This window comes from Phyllobates terribilis, unplaced genomic scaffold, assembly GCF_046119375.1.
Source record: "Phyllobates terribilis strain yellow unplaced genomic scaffold, ASM4611937v1 Scaffold_51__1_contigs__length_9155689, whole genome shotgun sequence".
NCBI classification, from domain to species: domain Eukaryota; kingdom Metazoa; phylum Chordata; class Amphibia; order Anura; family Dendrobatidae; genus Phyllobates; species Phyllobates terribilis.
This window is the reverse complement of record NW_027362811.1, coordinates 1364764-1383943: the sequence shown is the minus strand read 5'-3', so window position 1 is coordinate 1383943 and position 19180 is coordinate 1364764. Positions and strand designations below refer to the sequence as shown.

Genomic DNA, 19180 nt, shown 5'->3' with positions numbered 1-19180 from the left:
GTGTATATATGTATACTGTATATGTGTGTATATATGTATACTGTATATGTGTGTATATATATGTATACTGTATATGGGTGTGTATATATGTATACTGTATATGTGTATATATGTATACTGTATATGTGTGTATATATATGTATACTGTATATGGGTGGATATATACAGTACAGACCAAAAGTTTGGACACACCTTCTCATTTAAAGATTTTTCTGTATTTTCATGACTATGAAAATTGTACATTCACACTGAAGGCATCAAAACTATGAATTAACACATGTGGAATTATATACTTAACAAAAAAGTGTGAAACAACTGAAAATATGTCTTATATTCTAGGTTCTTCAGAGTAGCCCCCTTTTGCTTTGATGACTGCTTTGCACACTCTTGGCGTTCTCTTGATGAGCTTCTAGAGGTAGTCACCGGAAATGGTCTTCACCTCACAGGTGTGCCCTGTCAGGTTTAATATGATAAAGTGCTTTATTCTTTGTCGGGTCCAGGGGTCCTGTAGAATGTGAATCCCTGAGGAACAGCGTATCCTTGGCTTGTGCCAAGACAGAAGAAAAGTTGCTGAACACTTGGTACCCCAAAGTGATCAATCTATTTGCCAATCAAGATGCCCTGCAGTTGATTAATGCGGACAAATTGGATTCCTTTTATAACTGCGTCTCGACTAGCGGGGTGCCTCAAGGGTCTGTCTTGGGCCCTATATTATTTAATATACTTATTAATGATCTAGTGGAAGGGTTGCATAGTAAAATAGCAATATTTGCAGATGATACTAAACTTTGTAACGTAGTTAATATAGATGAGGATAGGGCACAGCTACAGGAGGATTTAGATAAATTGGGGAGTTGGGCCAAAAAATGGCAAATGGGGTTCAATGCCGATAAATGTAAGGTCATGCACATGGGAAAGAAAAACAGCAGTCACCCATACATATTAAATGGGAAACCGTTGGGGAAATCTGACATGGAGAAGGACCTGGGCGTCTTGGTTAACAGCAAATTAAATTGGAGTGCCCAGTGTCAGGCAGCAGCTGCGAAGGCAAATAGAGTCATGGCATGCATCAGAAGAGGAATAGGGGTATATGATGAGAACATTGTTCTTCCTCTGTATAAAGCGCTGGTAAGGCCGCACTTAGAATATTGTGCACAGTTCTGGGCTCCGGTACTCAGGAAAGACATATTGGAGCTAGAGAGGGTACAAAGGAGGGCGACTAAGGTAATAAAGGGAATGGAGGGACTAGAATACCCAGAGAGGTTGTCCAAATTAGGCCTATTTACGTTGGAAAAGAGAAGGCTTAGGGGAGACCTCATAAACATGTATAAATACATCAGGGGGCTGTACAGAGATCTCTCCCATGACCTGTTTATACCAAGGATGGTGACAAAGACGAGGGGGCACACTATGCGTCTGGAGGAAAGGAGGATCCTGCACCAGCATAGAAGGGGATTCTTTACGGTCAGAGCTGTGAGACTCTGGAATTCTCTGGGAGAGGAAGTGGTGATGTCCAACTCACTTAATGAGTTCAAGAGAGGACTGGACGCCTTTCTTGAGAACAATAAAATTACATCTTATGCTTAGTGATAGTTAATTAATCCAGGGATTTAATCTGACTGCCAGATTGGAGTCGGGAAGTGAATTTTTCCTCAATGATGTAAATTGGCCTATACCGCATGGTTTTTTTTTGCCTTCCCCTGGATCAACGCTGCGGAATAGCTGCAGTGCACAAGAAATAGGCTGAACTGGATGGACGCTTGTCTTTTTTCGGCCTTTTAAACTATGTAACTATGTAACTATGTAACACTTATGTCCAAGCAGGTAAAGGTGGCTGCAAGATCCGTGATATATAAGGATTCATGTTCATTATTGTATCTCTGGATCAGACATAGACTCAGAGTGATACAACTAAATAGACCCTATAGGGGTAAAGTTGGCATATCCGGGGGGAAATATATCCCAGATTTGCCAAACTGAGCCAACTCATGAAACACATGGGTACATAGGAGAAGAAAGAGTTAATTGGCGTAAAAAATATAAATTTTTATTCCATCAAGTTAAAAAACGTACATAGTAAAAAGAGAAATGACATAATACGGATAGTATAAAGACACTAATTAGATTACCAATGTAGCAAGATATGTTACAAAGTATACATATATGGTCACGCATATGGTCACAGTGGGACATGAGCAATATAGATAATATAGCATAAGGTTAGTATATCAAGACAATCCAATGAGTGTAATAATATATCAAAAAGTAATCCATAAGTATTCCATAGTCATTGGATTTACACTTGCCATATGCATCAGGTATCCATCTAAATAATGCTCCTGCCCACAAATAATCAGATACATGTCACATAAAACATTTTTTAAGGTAGTCTCTTACCACAAAGAGTGCCAAAAAGGAGGGTAAAGTGCATAAAGGAACGCACAGTGGCAGAGTGGTATTCCCATCTCATATATTTATGGCACTTCCACAGTCTGAGGACGCACATTCGGCTGAAGTATATTGCTGCGCAGGGACATGCCGGGTCCCTGAGCTGCAATGCATGCCGCCAGCCAATCAAAGGCCAGTAGCTGATGTCGGCGTGCCAGTCACGAGCGACGCATGGAAGTGACGTCATGCGCTGCCCTTGCCGGCACACTGAAATCAGCTACAGAAGAAGACGCCGCATGTCGTGGGAGCGCAGGAAGGTAAGAAGAATCATTTATTTTTGTTTATTTAATGTATTAGAAAAGAACGACAGAACATTATACCAGGAAAGGGCCAAGGATGGGGAGCATTAGACAAGGAAGGGGCTCAGGGTGGGGAGAATTAGACAAGGAAGGGGCCCAGGATGGGGAGCATTATACATAGTACATAGTTTGTAAAGCCGAATAAAGACTTGCGTCCATCAAGTTCGACCTGTAAGTTCTGTAATTGCTAAAGTTGATCCAGAGGAGGGCAAAAACCCCAAATGATTTGGCCAATCTTCACCTGAGGAAAAATTCCCTCCTGACTCTGAAACCAGCAGTCAGAATAAATCCCTGTATCAACTTACTATTTTATTTTATTTTTAAGTATATGCTGAAATCTGCCTGGTATCTAGAAAAGCATCCAGTCCCCGCTTGAACTGGTGTAGTGAATCCAACATTACCGTCTCCTCACTCAGTGAATTCCATATTCTCACTGCTCTTACCGTAAAGAACCCCTTCCTATGCTGGTGCTGAAACCTTTTCTCTTCCAGTCTTAGTGAGTGCCCTCTTGTTACCGTAATATCCCTCCTTTTGAACAAATCCCGGGCAAGGTCTCTATACTGTCCCCTAACATATTTGTACACATTTATTATGTCCCCCCTCAACCTTCTCTTTTCCAGGCTGAATAGTCCTAGTTTTGCCAACCTCTCTGGGTATTGCAGTCCCTCCATTCCCTTTATTAATTTTGTTGCCCTCCTTTGTACCCTTTCAAGCTCATTTATATCCTTTCTATATATTGGGGCCCATAACTGAGCACAGTATTCCAAGTGTGGTCTGACCAGTGCTTTGTACAGTGGAAGAACAATGTTCTCATCCTTTGCAGCTATACCTCTTCTGATACATCCCATTACCCTGTTTGCCCTTACAGCAGCGGCCTGACTTTGGGCACTCCAATTTAGTTTGCTATCAATCAAGATGCCCAAGTCCTTCCCCATCTCTGAATTCCCCAATGATTTCCCATTCAGTGAGTACTGGTGACTTCCATTTTTCCTTCCCATATGTATGACCTTACATTCCTCCTCGTTAAACCTCATTTGCCATTTAATGCTCCACCTACCCAGCTTATCCAAATCCCTCTGAAGGTCTTCACTATCCTCTTTTGTATTAATTGTTTTACATAACTTTGTGTCATCTGCAAATATTGATATTTTACTATTTATCCCGTTGACTATGTCGTTAATAAAGATATTAAATAACATTGGGCCTAGTACAGACCCCTGTGGTACCCCACTAGTGACGCTTACCCAATCTGAGTATATTCCATTTATAACCACCCTCTGCCTTCTATCCTTTAGCCAGTTAGCTACCCACTTGCAGACATTTTCCCCCAGCCCCATCATTCTCATTTTGTATACCAACCTATTATGTGGCACGCTATCGAGCGCTTTTGAGAAGTCGAGATACACGACATCCACTGGTTCCCCCTGATCTACTCGAGAGCTAACCTCCTCGTAGAAGTCAATCAGGTTTGTTTGGCAGGAGCGATTCCTCATGAATCCATGTTGGTTCGGGGTTAATAGATTATTAGCGTCAAGATGCTCCATAATTGCCTCTTTAATGAAGCCTTCAAAAATTTTGCCCACAACGGACGTCAGACTCACCGGCCGATAGTTTCCGGCGTCACTTTTTGCTCCCTTTTTGAATATTGGCACTACATTCGCCTGTCGCCAATCAAGTGGTACAGACCCAGTCTCAACAGAGTCCTTAAATATAAGATATAACGGTCTGTCTATCACATTACTTAGTTCCCTTAGTACCCGTGGGTGTATGCCATCAGGTCCTGGTGATTTGTTTATTTTAATGTTACTGAGGCGTTTCTGTACCCCAGCTTGGGTTAGATTTGTCATACTTAGTGGAGGATTAAGTTTGTCACTTCTCATTTCGCCTGTTAGTTCTTTTTCCTTTGTGAAAGTTGACGAAAAAAATTTATTTAATAGATTAGCTTTATCCTCATCTTTCTCTATGATTTTGCCTTCATCACTTTTTATCGGTCCAATATTATTCGATTTAATCCTTTTACTATTTATATACGTAAAGAACAGTTTGGGATTTGATCTACTTTCCCTAGCAATACGTCTCTCTGTTTCCTCCTTCGCTATTTTTATTTGTTTTTTACAGGTTCTCGTTTTTTCCTTGTAACACATTAGTGCCTCCTTACTGTTTTCCTGTTTTAATCTCTTGAATGCCTCTTTTTTGCTATTTAACGCCCCTTTTACGTTCTTATTCAACCATATTGGTTTCCTCTTATTTCTGGCCCTTTTATTCCCATACGGTATATACCACTCGCACTGAGTATTCAGAATTCTTTTGAAGGTTTCCCATTTACTATTCGTATTTCCTTGATTAAGAACTTTGTCCCAGTCAATAAGTTGAAGGCTTTCTTTCAGCTGATCAAACTTCGCCCTCCTAAAGTTTAATGTTTTTGTTGTTCCCTTATTGATAACCCTACTGAAGGGCATTTTGAAATTGATAATATTATGATCGCTATTACCTAGGTGCCCCCCTATCTGTACCTCAGTTATTCTATCAGGCCTATTAGTCAATATTAAGTCCAACACTGCCTTCCCTCTCGTTGGTTCCTGCACTAGTTGGGAGAGATAATTATCCTTGATATTTGTCAAGAACCTTTTTCCTTTCTGAGATCTACAGGTTTCTGTTTCCCAGTCAATATCCGGGTAGTTGAAATCCCCCATTACAATCACCTCATTATGTTTTGCTACTTTGTCTATTTGTCCTAATAGCAGATTCTCATTCTCCTCTGTTATATTGGGTGGCTTATAGCAGACCCCCAGTAATATTTTATTATTATTTTTTGCCCCCTCTATCTCTACCCACATGGACTCGACCCCCTCTTCTCCCTCTCCTATATCTTCCCTTAGTCTGGGCTTTAGACGTGACTTTACATATAAGCAGACTCCTCCGCCCTTCCCCTGTTTCCGGTCCCTTCTAAATAAACTATAATCTGTTAAATTTACCGCCCAGTCGTAGCTATCGTCTAGCCAAGTCTCTGTTATACCTACGATGTCATACCTCTCCTCCGATATAAGCGCCCGCGGCTCATCCGTCTTATTGGTCAGGCTTCTTGCGTTGGTCAGCATTATATAAAGAAGGGGCCCAGGATGGGGAACATTATACAAGGAAAGGGCCCAGGATAGGGAGCATTATACCAGAATGGGGGTCATTATACCATGACATGGGCCAGGATGAAGGACATTACACCAGGAAGGGCACAAGGATGGAGGTCATTATACCAGAATGGGGCCTAGGATGGGGGACAGGATACCAGGATGGAGGACATTGTTATAGGATGGGGGACATTGTACCAGGATTGGGGACATTGTTACAGGAAGGGGCCAGGATGGGGGACATTATTACAGTAAGAGGCCCAGGACCAAGGACATTATACCAGGAAGGAGCCCAGGATTGGGACGTTATTGCTGAAAGGGGCTCAGGATGGGGGGTATTATACACAGAAGGTGGATATTATAACAGGAAGAGGCCCAGGATCGGGGATATTATAACAGGAAGGGGCGCAGGATGGGGAACATTATACCAGGAAGGGGCCTAGAATGAGAGACATTATTATAGGATGGGGCTACAATGGGAAACATCCAAGGCAGGGACGAACACGCGCATCATTATCGGATCTAGAATGCTACAAGGGCCCATACATCTGACCAACATGCTGGTGGGGGCCCAGGTCCAAATTTTGCACATCTGCAGGAACATGGCATATGGCTTAACAGTATGTCATATGTTGGGAAGGGGTTAAGCTACAGCACATTACATAGCCTCTTGCAGCTATATCAATGGAAAAATTAAAAAATGTATGGCTTTTTGAAGAAGGGAAGGAAAAAATGCAAAACAAAAAATTATCCGGTCCTGAAGTGATTAAGGATTTCCCACCCACAGTAAATGTTGTCACTCAGCTTAAAATCTTCACTTGCTTATTAGCAGAAGCTAAGGTTTCATTAGGATCTCCGAGGCTAAAGTTACATGCGGCTCCAGCTTACATGTAAAGGGGATGGTATCAAGGAGTCTCGCCAAACTTTCCCTACAAATGTCCAACAATTCAGAATTCATATCCATTGATAATTTATCTTCTAAAATGATAGCATTTTTTTTCTATCCTTTTCATTTTATGTGTAATTAACTTTTTGCTCTCCTCCTTTAAGCAATGGGAGGAACGACTGATAAGGATCCAGGAAACCATTGATGAATGGCTGAAGGTGCCGACCCAGTGGCTTTAATCTTCTCTTCTGAGGACATCATGCAGCAAATGCCTGAAGAAGGACGCTTATTCCAGACTGTGGACAGAAACTGGAGAGAGATCATGAAACATTGCGTTAAAGACCCGAAGGTAAATGGATGCTTCATGGTGGACTGATACAAGAAAGCACGGTCATCTTGCATCCAGGATTGATGTTTTCCAAGAGTCCGTGTCCTGATGCTTCCATCACAAGGATCCCGGGTTATGGGGCTCCGCACTGCCTGGACTCCAGCCTCCCGCATCTTCTATTTTCTATCCAAATAGGTTCTAATTTTTCTTTTAATATAAACTATTGGCACAATAGTCAATGAATGTGACCTTTTTTCAGTCTCTATAACTATATAATGGAATCTTACTTATGGGCTATCTACTTTGTTTTAGGTTTTAAGCGCCACTTCTCTGACCGGACTTCTGGAGAAACTTCAGGACAGCAATGTGCTTCTGGATAAAATCATGAAAGGGCTGAATGCCTATCTGGAGAAGAAGAGGCTTTTTTCCCACGGTATAGTCCTTTCACTTGTTGCAATGATTGTATATATTCCTTAAATATTTTTTTTTCTTATTTAAACGCATTGAAATCATTTTTGTAATTGGATTTCATTAATAATTTTGCACTGTTTGCCTTCTATTGGCTCTGTGTTGCACTGGCTATTGGACTTATTTTTAATCGGTCTTTTTTCAGCTCCTCTTAGCCGATTTATGACCACAGATCACATCAAAGCTGAATGTGCAGGAAACAAAAAGCCTAACGGTGCAACATTTTTAATGAAACTGAATTGTCGCAAATACTCGCAATTAAATGGGTATTCCCATCTCCAAGATCCTATCCCAATATGTAGTAGGCGTAGTAATAATAATAATATTAGCAAATACCTCCAATTAGAAGTGTAGTATAGTTCTTCTGATTCACTATGTCGCTTTCCCCATGTGCAAGGCATTGCAGTAGCTTCGGTATCCATGGTTACGACCACTCATATAGTGACAGTTATTTGCTAGTGGTCGTAACCTAAGCTACTGCAATGCCCTGCACATGGGGTAAGCGACAAAACAAATCAGAAGAACTATACTAAACTTCTAATTGGAGGTATTTGCTAATATTATTATTATTACGCATACTACATATTGGGGTAGAATCCTGGAGATGGGAATACACATTTCAGTTAAATAAAAAAAAGTTCCCAAAGCTGGATAGCCCCTTTAAGCTAACCATACGCATGACATATGAGATACCCGTGGTCTGAATGGTTATTTGGCTATTTCTCCTGACTCCCACCTATTCTGCTGAACAGTCATGTGGTTTTAATGGGGAGAGAGGAGAAAGTCGGTACTGGACACCTCCGGCAGCGAGTTATCTCCCCTGAGAACCAAAAGACCGGGTATTGAAATCCCATCTGCCCGATCCTTCTGGCCCTGACATCCTCTATCGGGGGAGAGTCAGGAGACCCCCATACACATCAGTGGGTAGGCCGGTCCTGCTGCAATCGTCAGGTTTAAACTATTTTAATCCAATGTGTATGGGGACTGAATCTTTACTTTAAAGCTTTGCTTTTCTATTTTCTCACATAGACACTAATACAAATGGCGCCTGACCCAATACTTTAATGACATCTTTATCATATTGTGCATTTTCGCTTTAGCTTTTTCTTCCTGTCCAACGACGAAATGCTAGAAATTCTCTCTGAGACTAAAGATCCTCTGCGGGTCCAACCACATCTAAAGAAGGGCTTTGAAGGCATCGCAAAGCTGGAGATCCTTCCTAACTTGGACATCAAAGCCATGTACAGCACCGAGGGGGAACGCGTAGAGCTCATCCAGACCATCTCCACCTCCGAGGCTCGGGGGGCCGTGGAGAAGTGGCTCATCCAAGGGGAAGATGTCATGTTAAGGAGCGTGCATGATGTTATTGCTCGGTCACGAATGGTACGGATCTACCTACAGACCAAAAGCATTAATTGGAACTAATCTAGTCTATATATATAATCGTCTTATCCCGTCTGTCTGTCTGTCTGTGTGTCTGTCTGTCCAGGAAATCCCGCGTCGCTCATTGGTCCGGCAGCGGCCAATCAGCGCCGGGGGATTTCTAAAAAAAGATGGCGGCCGTTAGCGGCTCATCTGCGGGACGGAGCTGAGCGGCGATGCAGCCGGGAGATGACCGGCGCAAGGCGCTCATCTCCCGGCCGGCAACAGCAGAAGGAACCCGACCGACGGACCCATCTGCGGGATGGAGATGCAGCCGGAAGATGAGCGCCGCGAGGCGCTCATCTCCCGGCCGGTAGCAGCGGAAGGACCGCCGGCGTCGCTGACCTCCATGCGGAAGGGAGGACCGGGGAGCGGCGCTGCGGGTCGGGATACTTCTGCTGTGAGCGCCCGCTATGTCCCGGGTTCTCGCAGCGGAAGTAGCCGCACAGGCAGCGCCGCTCCCCGGTCCTCACCAAGACGATTCGATGATTGATCGCGGTCTTCGGACCCGACCAATCACTGATCTTAGCGCAAAACTTAAACACCGCTGTGCTGATTGGTCGCCGACGCTGCCCGCGACCAATCACCGATCTTGGCTCCACATTTAAACACCGCTGTGGTGATTGGTCGCGGCCGATATTTAAATTTGGCGCCAAAATCGGTGATTGGTCGCGGCCGATATTTCAATTTGGCGCCCAAATCGGTGATTGGTCGCGGTCAGCGTCCGCGACCAATCAGCACAATAGTGTTTAACTTTGGCGCCAAGATCAGTCATTGGTCGCGGGCCAAGACAGCGACCAATCACCGATTTGTGCGGCACTTTTAAATAGCGTCCGTGACCAATTGGATGTCAGCGCCACTCCCCGGTCCTCCCTTCACACCCTAGCCGCATGGATGTCAGCGCCGCTCCCCGGTCCTCCCTTCACACCCTAGCCGCATGGATGTCAGCGCCGCTGCCTGTGCGGATACTTCCGCTCCGAGAACCCGGGACATGAGCGGGCGCTCGCAGCAGAAGTATCCCGACCCGCAGCGCCGCTCCCCGGTCCTCCCTTCACACCCTAGCCGCTGATGTCCCCACAGTATCCGCATGGTGTTACAAAGGTCCGGACATTTGTGTTAAAAATCGCTGATTGGTCGCTGACGCTGCCGCCGACCAATCACCGATTTAGGCGCCAAATTTAAATATCGGCCGCGACCAATCACCGATCTTGGCTCAACATTTAAACACCGTTGTACTGATTGGTCGCGGACGCTATTTAAATGTGCCGCCAAAATTGGTGATTGGTCGCGCACAGCGTCGGCGACCAATCAGCACAGCGGTGTTTGAATTTGCCGCCAAGATCGGTGATTGGTCGCGGCCAGCGCCAGCGACCAATCAGCGATTTTTAACACAGATGTCCTGACCTTTGTAACACCATGCGGATACTGTGGGGACATCAGTGGCTAGGGTGTGAAGGGAGGACCGGGGAGCGGCGCTGCGAGTCCGGATACTTCTGCTGCGAGCGCCCGCTCATGTCCCGGGTTCTTGCAGCGGAACTATCCGCACAGGCAGCGGCGCTGACATCCATGCGGCTAGGGTGTGAAGGGAGGACCGGGGAGCGGCGCTGACATCCAATTGGTCGCGGCCGCTATTTAAATTTAAATGTGGCGCCAAAATCGGTGATTGGTCACGCCCAGCGTCGGCGACCAATCAGCACAGCGGTGTTTAAATGTGAAGCCAAGATCGGTGATTGGTCGCGGCCGATATTTAAAATTGGCGACCAATCAGCGATTTTGAACACAAATGTCCGGACCTTTGTAACACCCTGCGGATACTGTGGGGACATCAGCGGCTAGGGTGTGAAGGGAGGACCGGGGAGCGGCGCTGCGGGTCGGGATACTTCTGCTCCGAGCGCCCGCTCATGTCCCGGGTTCTCGCAGCGGAAGTAGCCGCACAGGCAGGGGCGCTCCCCTGTCCTCTCTATTACGATTCCGCTCCCCGCTCCTCACCAATACGATTCGCTGATTGGTCGCGCTCTCCACACCCGACCAATCAGTGATCTTGGCGCTAAAGTTAAACACCGCTCTGCTGATTGGTCGCGTCCGCTGCCCGCAACCAATCACCGATTTGGGCGCCACATTTAAATAGCGGCCGCGACCATTCACCGATCTTGCCGCCACATTTAAACACTGCTGTGCTGATTGGACGCGGACGCCGGACGCGTCCAATCAACGAGATTGGCGCCAAATTTAAGCAACGCTCTGCTGATTGATCGCGGTCGCTGGCCGAGATCAATCAGCAGTATTGGCGCAAAATTTAAACAACGCTCTGCTGATTGGTCGCGGTTGTCGGCCGTGACCAGTCAGCAGTATTGGCGCCAAATTTAAACCTCACTCTGCTGATTGGTCGCAACCACCGGCCACGACCAATCTGCGTTTTTGGTGCCAAATTTAAACAACGCTCTGCTGATTGGTCACGGTCGCCGGCCGAGACCAATCAGCAGCATTGGGGCCAAATGTAAACCCCGCTGTGCTGATTGGTCGCGGTCGCCGGCAAAGACCCATCAGCATTATTGGTGCCAAATTTAAACCCTGCTCTGCTGATTGGTCGGAGCCGCCAGCCGCGACTAATCAGCGATTTTGGTGCCAAATTTAAACACCGCACTGCTGATTGGTCGCGGCCGCCAGCCGCGACCAATCAGCGAGATTGGCGCCAAATTTAAACGCCACTCTGCTGATTGGTCGCGGCCGCCATCCGCGACCAATCAGCGATTTTGGCGCCAAATTTAAAGAATGCTCTGCTGATTGTTCGCTGTCGCCGGCCTCGACCAATCAGCGATTTTGGCGCCAAATTTAAAGAATGCTCTGCTGTTTGGTCGCGGCCGGCGACCAATCTGTGATTTTGGCGCCGAATTTAAACCCCGCTCTGCATCGCTCTGCTGATTGGTCGCGGTCGGCGGCCATGACCAGTCAGCAGTATTGGCGCCAAATTTAAACACCGCTCGGCTGATTGGTCGCGACTAATCAGCGATTTTGGTGCCAAATTTAAACACGCTCTCCGCCGCCCGCGACCAATCATCGATATTGCCGCCAAATTTAAACACCGCTTTGCTGATTGGTCGCGGTTGCCGAACGCGACCAATCAGCGATTTTGGCGCCAAATTTAAACACAGCTCTGCTGATTGCACCCGGTCGGCCGCATACCTATTCTAGAATACCCGATGCATTAGAATCGGGCCACCATCTAGTTCTTTTATATTTGTATTAGATTATTTGGCGGCAGTGAATGATTTGTGGATGATGTATCTCTTGCAATAGAGCCAGGTAGCAGATCTTCTACCTGCAATCGGTAGAAATGAATTTGCTAGATAATACTAGTAAGGTTGTCCCTCTCTTAAATGCTTCTGTCAACGTAATTTAACTTTCTTTTTTAAAAGGCATACCCTGCGACTGCAAGAAAAGACTGGGTGAGGGAATGGCCAGGACAGGTCGTGCTCTGTGTGTCTCATGTTCTGGACAAGTGAAGTGCATGAAGCTATCGACAGTGGCCCGGAGGTACGGCATAAGCTCCTTTACTGATCAAGGTTGCTTCACTATAAACAGTCATGGCCGGAAGTGTTGGCACCCTTGAAGTTGTTCCAGAAAATGAAGTATTTTTCCATAAAAAATTGCATGTGTATTTTCTGTTATACACATGTTTATTTACTTTGTATGTATTGGAACAACACAAAAAAAGGCAAATTGGATATAATTTCACACAAAACCCCATAAATGGGTCGGACAAAATTGTTGGCATCTTTCCAAAATTGTGGGTAAACAATTTTGTTTCAAGCATGTGATGCTCGTTCAAAGTCACCTGTGGCAAGTAAAAGGTGCAGGCAATATGAAAATCACACCTGAAACCTGATACAAAGGGGAAAAGTTGACTCAGTCTTTGCGTTGTTACGTGCCACACTAAGCAGGGAGAACAGAAAGAGGAGAAGAGAACTGTCTGAGGACTTGAGAACCAAAATTGTTGACTAATATCTTCTTTTTGTGTTGTTCCAATATACACAAATGAAATAAACATGTGAACAACAAAACGTGTAATTGTAATAATTTTCTGGGAGAAATACATATATATACATTCATAGACAGACTTCATGAGTTCTCCTGCTAATAGACTGTCATACCCAGAGACGCAGCTTATAGGAGTTTCCAGGGGGGGATATACCATTGGTGCAACAGAGGTAAGGGGACCCACATTCACATCCAAAGATGCAAGCAGCTTATTTCACAGTACGTTATTAGACTGCAAAGAGCCCATGTAGTGTTCTTGCCCAGGAGTCTTCTCCTGGGGGTTGCAGTTGTACAGCGGCTCAATATCTTGAAGGTACCCAAAAGGCTCCATAGTATTGTTGGGATTTTGCATTGATTCATGCATCTTGTCTAGAGATGCGCAACTAAATTTGCAGGACCTTGGTCTAAGAGAGCAGGTTAGTAGTCTGTGGCTGTTGGATGGGAGCCTTGCTAACCGCCTCTATCATGCCGGCATCCCTGGCTCCTCTTTTGATTAGCCGGCCAGGCGTGATGTCATTTGTGCCTCACACCACAACTATGACATCGACATCAAAAGAGGAGCCGGAGATGCCGATTCACGGGGCTCCGGTCCTGCGGCCGTGGAATACTGACCGGACTGTTGGACCAGAGTCCTGCAAATCCATTCGCTCATCTCTACTCTCGTCATATCTACCAATAAGGGAAGACATTGTATGGGATTTCCCATAATACCAGCATAAAATTAATCCATCTGCATTGAGTTTTCCATGCTGTTTGTAGCAGGGTTTTATAGAGGTACATCTGGGTATTTGGAGCAATTTGCGAGGAGGCAAATTGTCCCAGCAGACTCGCAGCACATTGGGGGCTCTCGTCACCATAGAGGGGCACGCTCGTGACGTGGTCAGGGAAATGATCGAAACAGGTTTGTGCAAACATCATGGCTGGCAGCAAACTTTCCAATACCATGTTCTATTTATTATACACTACATGGAGAAAGGTATTGTGCCCCCTCCACATTACACCTACAGGGGCTTTTATAGCCTCCTATTCTAATCCATATCCAGGATGTTAATATGGAGTCCGTCCCTCTACAGATATCACAGCTCAGTATGCCGAGCACCTTCATACATTTCACCATATTCCCATGTTCTTTCCATATCTATGTTATGTTCCCCCCTCTTTTCTTTGAGTTTTCATAGGACACAATTGATCTTGTCACAGTAAAGCAATCTTGGGGTGTACTTACAATGACGTCTATGGGGCAGTAGTCATTTCTGCATATTGAGATGGTGGTCCCTATATAGGAATGTTTTGGCATCTGTAGGTGTCGGCATCCCCTGTATATGACTCATTGCCACAATTGATCTTCTTTATAGTCAGTGGTTTGGATGGCCTAGGTGCGGTTTGTAATATTTTCTATCAATGGTGTGTGCGCCCTCCTCTGTGCAGTGTCGTTCTATAACCATGGATGGACTAATAAAGGGGTTTTATGCCAATTCCTTTAATGACCTTTTGTTCGGTTTCTTTGTAGGTATTATGTCATTCTCCGAGTGGTCAGCCATTCTAAGCCTGAGCAGACATATGGCAATGTAATTGATGTGTGCCTGACATTGTTCTTCCCTATGTGGCGGTGACATATTTATGCTGCCATTCTCCAGTATTTGTTCTAATTAATCATCCTAAAGGTGTTTAGTGGGGTTGAGGTTGAGAACGTGTGGGAAACAGTTCTGCTCTTCTATTCCCTTAGGGTTGGAAGCTACAATTGTTTAAAATGTCTTGTGCTGAAGCATTAAGATATCTTTTCACTGGAACTAAGGGGCCTAGACCACCCCCTAAAAACAAGGCCATACCTCCACCACCAAACTGCCCAGCGGGCACAATGCAGTTAATAGGGTAACGTTCTCCTGGCATTCACCAAATCCAGACTCGTCCATCAGATGCCAGATAGAGAAGTGTGATCCGTCACTGCACAGAACAGGTCTCCTCCAGAGTCCTGTGGTGGCGGCTTCACACCACTCCATCCGACGCTCGGCATCGTGCTTGGTGATGTAAGGCTGCATGCAGCCGCTCGGCCATAAAGCTCCAGGCGGGGGCGCAGTGTTTGTGGTGATGTTGTTACCAAAGTAGATCTGGACTCTGCAGTTATGGAGTCAGGAGAGCGTTCTGCCCTCTGCTCCTCAGCACTCAGTGACCCCGCTCTGTAATGTTCTGGGGTCTCCTGAGTTGCTGCAGTTCCTTCCACTCCTTAATAATATCACTCACATGTGATGGGGGAAGATTTAGGAGGGAAGAAATGTAATATCCAGACTTGTTACCCCGGTGGCTCCTATTACAGGACCGCGCTGGTATCAGAGAGCTCTGCACCACCAGCCATTCTGTCATATGTTAATAACAGCACACCGCATGGGAGGGCGGATGTTATACACCGGGGGGCGTGGGGATTGATGTTATACACTGGTGGGGGGCGAGAGTCTTAATGTTATACAAGGCCGAGGGGCCAGATGTTATACCCTAGGGGTACGAGGGGCTAGATGTTATACTGTCCGAGGGCTGGATGTTATACACTGAGGAGCAAGGGGACGGATATTATATACCGGGGTGAGGGGACGGATATTATACACCGGGGGGCGTGGGGACGGATATTATACACCAGGGGCGAGGGGACGGATATTATACACCAGGTGCGAGGGGACGGATATTATACACCAGGGGTGAGGGGACAGATATTATACACCAGGTGCGAGGGGACGGATATTATTCACCAGGGGCGAGGGGACGGATATTATACACCAGGGGCAAGGGGACGGATATTATACACCAGGGGCGGGGGGACGGATATTATTCACCAGGGGCGAGGGGACGGATATTATACACCAGGGGCGAGGGGACGGATATTATACACCAGGGGCGAGGGGACGGATATTATACACCGGGGCGAGGGGACGGATATTATACACCGGGGCGAGGGGACGGATATTATACACCAGGGGTGAGGGGACAGATATTATACACCAGGTGCGAGGGGACGGATATTATTCACCAGGGGCGAGGGGACGGATATTATACACCAGGTGCGAGGGGACGGATATTATACACCAGGGTTGAGGGGACAGATATTATACACCAGGTGCGAGGGGACGGATATTATACACCAGGGGTGAGGGGACGGATATTATACACCAGGGGCGAGGGGACAGATATTATACACCAGGTGCGAGGGGACGGATATTATACACCAGGGGTGAGGGGACGGATATTATACACCAGGGGCGAGGGGACGGATATTATACACCAGGTGCGAGGGGACGGATATTATACACCAGGGGTGAGGGGACGGATATTATACACCAGGGGTGAGGGGACGGATATTATACACCAGGGGCGAGGGGACAGATATTATACACCAGGTGCGAGGGGACGGATATTATACACCAGGGGTGAGGGGACGGATATTATACACCAGGGGCGAGGGGACGGATATTATATACCGGGGGGCGTGGGGACGGATATTATACACCAGGGGCGAGGGGACGGATATTATACACCAGGGGTGAGGGGACGGATATTATACACCGGGGTGAGGGGACGGATATTATACACCAGGGGTGAGGGGACGGATATTATACACCAGGGGTGAGGGGACGGATATTATACACCAGGGGCGAGGGGACGGATATTATACACCAGGGGTGAGGGGACAGATATTATACACCAGGTGCGAGGGGACGGATATTATACACCAGGGGTGAGGGGACGGATATTATACACCAGGGGCGAGGGGACGGATATTATACACCAGGGGCGGGGGGACGGATATTATACACCGGGGCGAGGGGACGGATATTATACACCGGGGGGGCGAGAGACCAGATGTTATACACAAGGGGGAGGGAGCGAGGGGACAGATGTTATACACCGGGGCTGGGGGCCGGATATTATGCAAAGAAGGGCTTGGGGTTGGATGTTATACAGTGGGGTTGAGGGGATGGATTTTATACACTGGCGGGGGGGGGCGAGGGGACGGATATTATACACCGGGGGGGCGAGAGGCCGGATGTTATACACCAGGGGGAGGGAGCGAGGGGACAGATGTTATACACCGGGGCTGGGGGCCGGATGTTATACCCTGGGGGCCAGATGTTATGCAAAGGAGGGCTTGGGGTTGGATGTTATACAGTGGGGTTGAGGGGATGGATTTTATACACTGGCGGGGGGGGGCGAGGGGACGGATATTATACACCGGGGGGGCGAGAGGCCGGATCTTATACACCAGGGGGAGGGAGCGAGGGGGCAGATGTTATACACCGGGGCTGGGGGCCGGATGTTATACCCTGGGGGCCAGATGTTATGCAATGGAGCGCTTGGGGTTGGATGTTATACAGTGGGGTTGAGGGGATGGATTTTATACACTGGCGGGGGGGCGAGGGGAGAGATGTTATACTAAACTAGGGGCGAGGGGTGGATGTTATACACCGGGGGAGGCGAGAGGCCGGATTTTATAAACTGGGGGCTGAGAGTTCGGATGTTATACACCGTGGGCAATGGGACTAAATGAAAAAAGCAGAATTCGGTGACTAGGAGTTTTGTCCTATAATGTATGTGCATTTGCCTTCCCTTTAGAAACTCTCCCTTGTGATTCTGCAGTGTCTTAGAGGTTGACTATCTTTTCCTACATTCCTCAGGAGTTTCTCATGAACAGACTTCCGGTGGCTTGCCCAACTCCGCTATTACTGGGAGAATGAGAATGCGAGAGTGCGAATCATCAACTGCAATGTGAAGTCCGCCTATGAGTACCTGGGCAGCTCCCCACGCCTGGTCATCACTCCGCTCACTGACCGATGCTAGCGGACTCTGCTATGATGTGATGGGTTATGCTCAGAAATGTTTTTGACTTTTGTATGATGCATGAAACTTATTAGCAATTATTATTGATATTTCATACCAGTTCTTTCATGTTTCATTGGTAGATCGGTGCTTTTTATCTAAATCTTGGTGGAGCTCCAGAAGGTCCGGCCGGCACAGGAAAAACTGAGACCACCAAAGATTTGGCCAAGGCGCTGGCCGTGCAGTGTGTGGTCTTTAACTGCTCTGATGGTTTGGACTACATAGCAATGTCAAAGGTACATACAATGTTAAGCTGCTCCATTGCAGATAATAAACTGACTCCATCCGATGTTCTGCTGACATCTTTTGATTATATAGTACAGACCAAAAGTTTGGACACACCTTCTCATTTAAAGATTTTTCTGTATTTTCATGACTATGAAAATTGTACATTCACACTGAAAGCATCAAAACTATGAATTAACACATGTGGAATTATATACTTAACAAAAAAGTGTGAAACAACTGAAAATATGTCTTATAGTCTAGGTTCTTCAAAGTAGCCAAGAGGTAGTCACCGGAAATGGTTTTCACTTCACAGATGTGCCCTGTCAGGTTTAATAAGTGGGATTTCTTGCCTTATAAATGGGGTTGGGACCATCAGTTGTGTTGTGCAGAAGTCAGGTGAATACACAGCTGATAGTCCTACTGAATAGACTGTTAGAATTTGTATTATGGCAAGAAAAAAGCAGCTAAGTAAAGAAAAACGAGTGGCCATCATTACTTTAAGAAATGAATGTCAGTCAGTCCGAAAAATTGGGAAAACTTTGAAAGTGTCTCCAAGTACAGTTGCATGAAGCGCTACAAAGTAACTGGGTCACATGAGGACCGCCCCAGTAAAGGAAGACCAAGAGTCACCTCTGCTTCTGAGGATAAGTTTATCCGAGTCACCAGCCTCAGAAATCGCAGGTTAACAGCAGCTCAGATTAGAGACCAGGTCAATGCCACACAGAGTTCTAGCAGCAGACACATCTCTACAACAACTGTTAAGAGGAGACTTTGTGCAGCAGGCCTTCATGGTAAAATAGCTGCTAGGAAACCACTGCTAAGGACAGGCAACAAGAAGAAGAGACTTGTTTGGGCTAAAGAACACAAGGAATGGACACTAGACCAGTGGAAATCTGTGCTTTGGTCTGATGAGTCCAAATTTTAGATCTTTGGTTCCAACCACCGTGTCTTTGTGCGACGCAGAAAAGGTGAACGGATGGACTCTACATGCCTGGTTCCCACCGTGAAGCATGGAGGAGGAGGTGTGATGGTGTGGGGGTGCTTTGCTGCTGACACTGTTGTGGATTTATTCAAA

The 19180-nt window shown here is 46.4% G+C and overlaps 1 protein-coding gene across 1 annotated transcript; it reads left to right on the top strand.

Moving 5' to 3' along the window:
• Window positions 1-6771: 6771 nt before the first annotated feature.
• Window positions 6772-8932, top strand: LOC141191723 (dynein axonemal heavy chain 12-like). Its single transcript, XM_073661661.1, has 3 exons — window positions 6772-7107; window positions 7399-7519; window positions 8655-8932. Exons 1-3 carry the CDS (start codon window positions 6967-6969, stop codon window positions 8684-8686), a joined length of 294 nt encoding a protein of 97 aa, XP_073517762.1. The 5' UTR covers window positions 6772-6966; the 3' UTR covers window positions 8687-8932.
• The last annotated feature ends 10248 nt before the right edge of the window (window positions 8933-19180 follow it).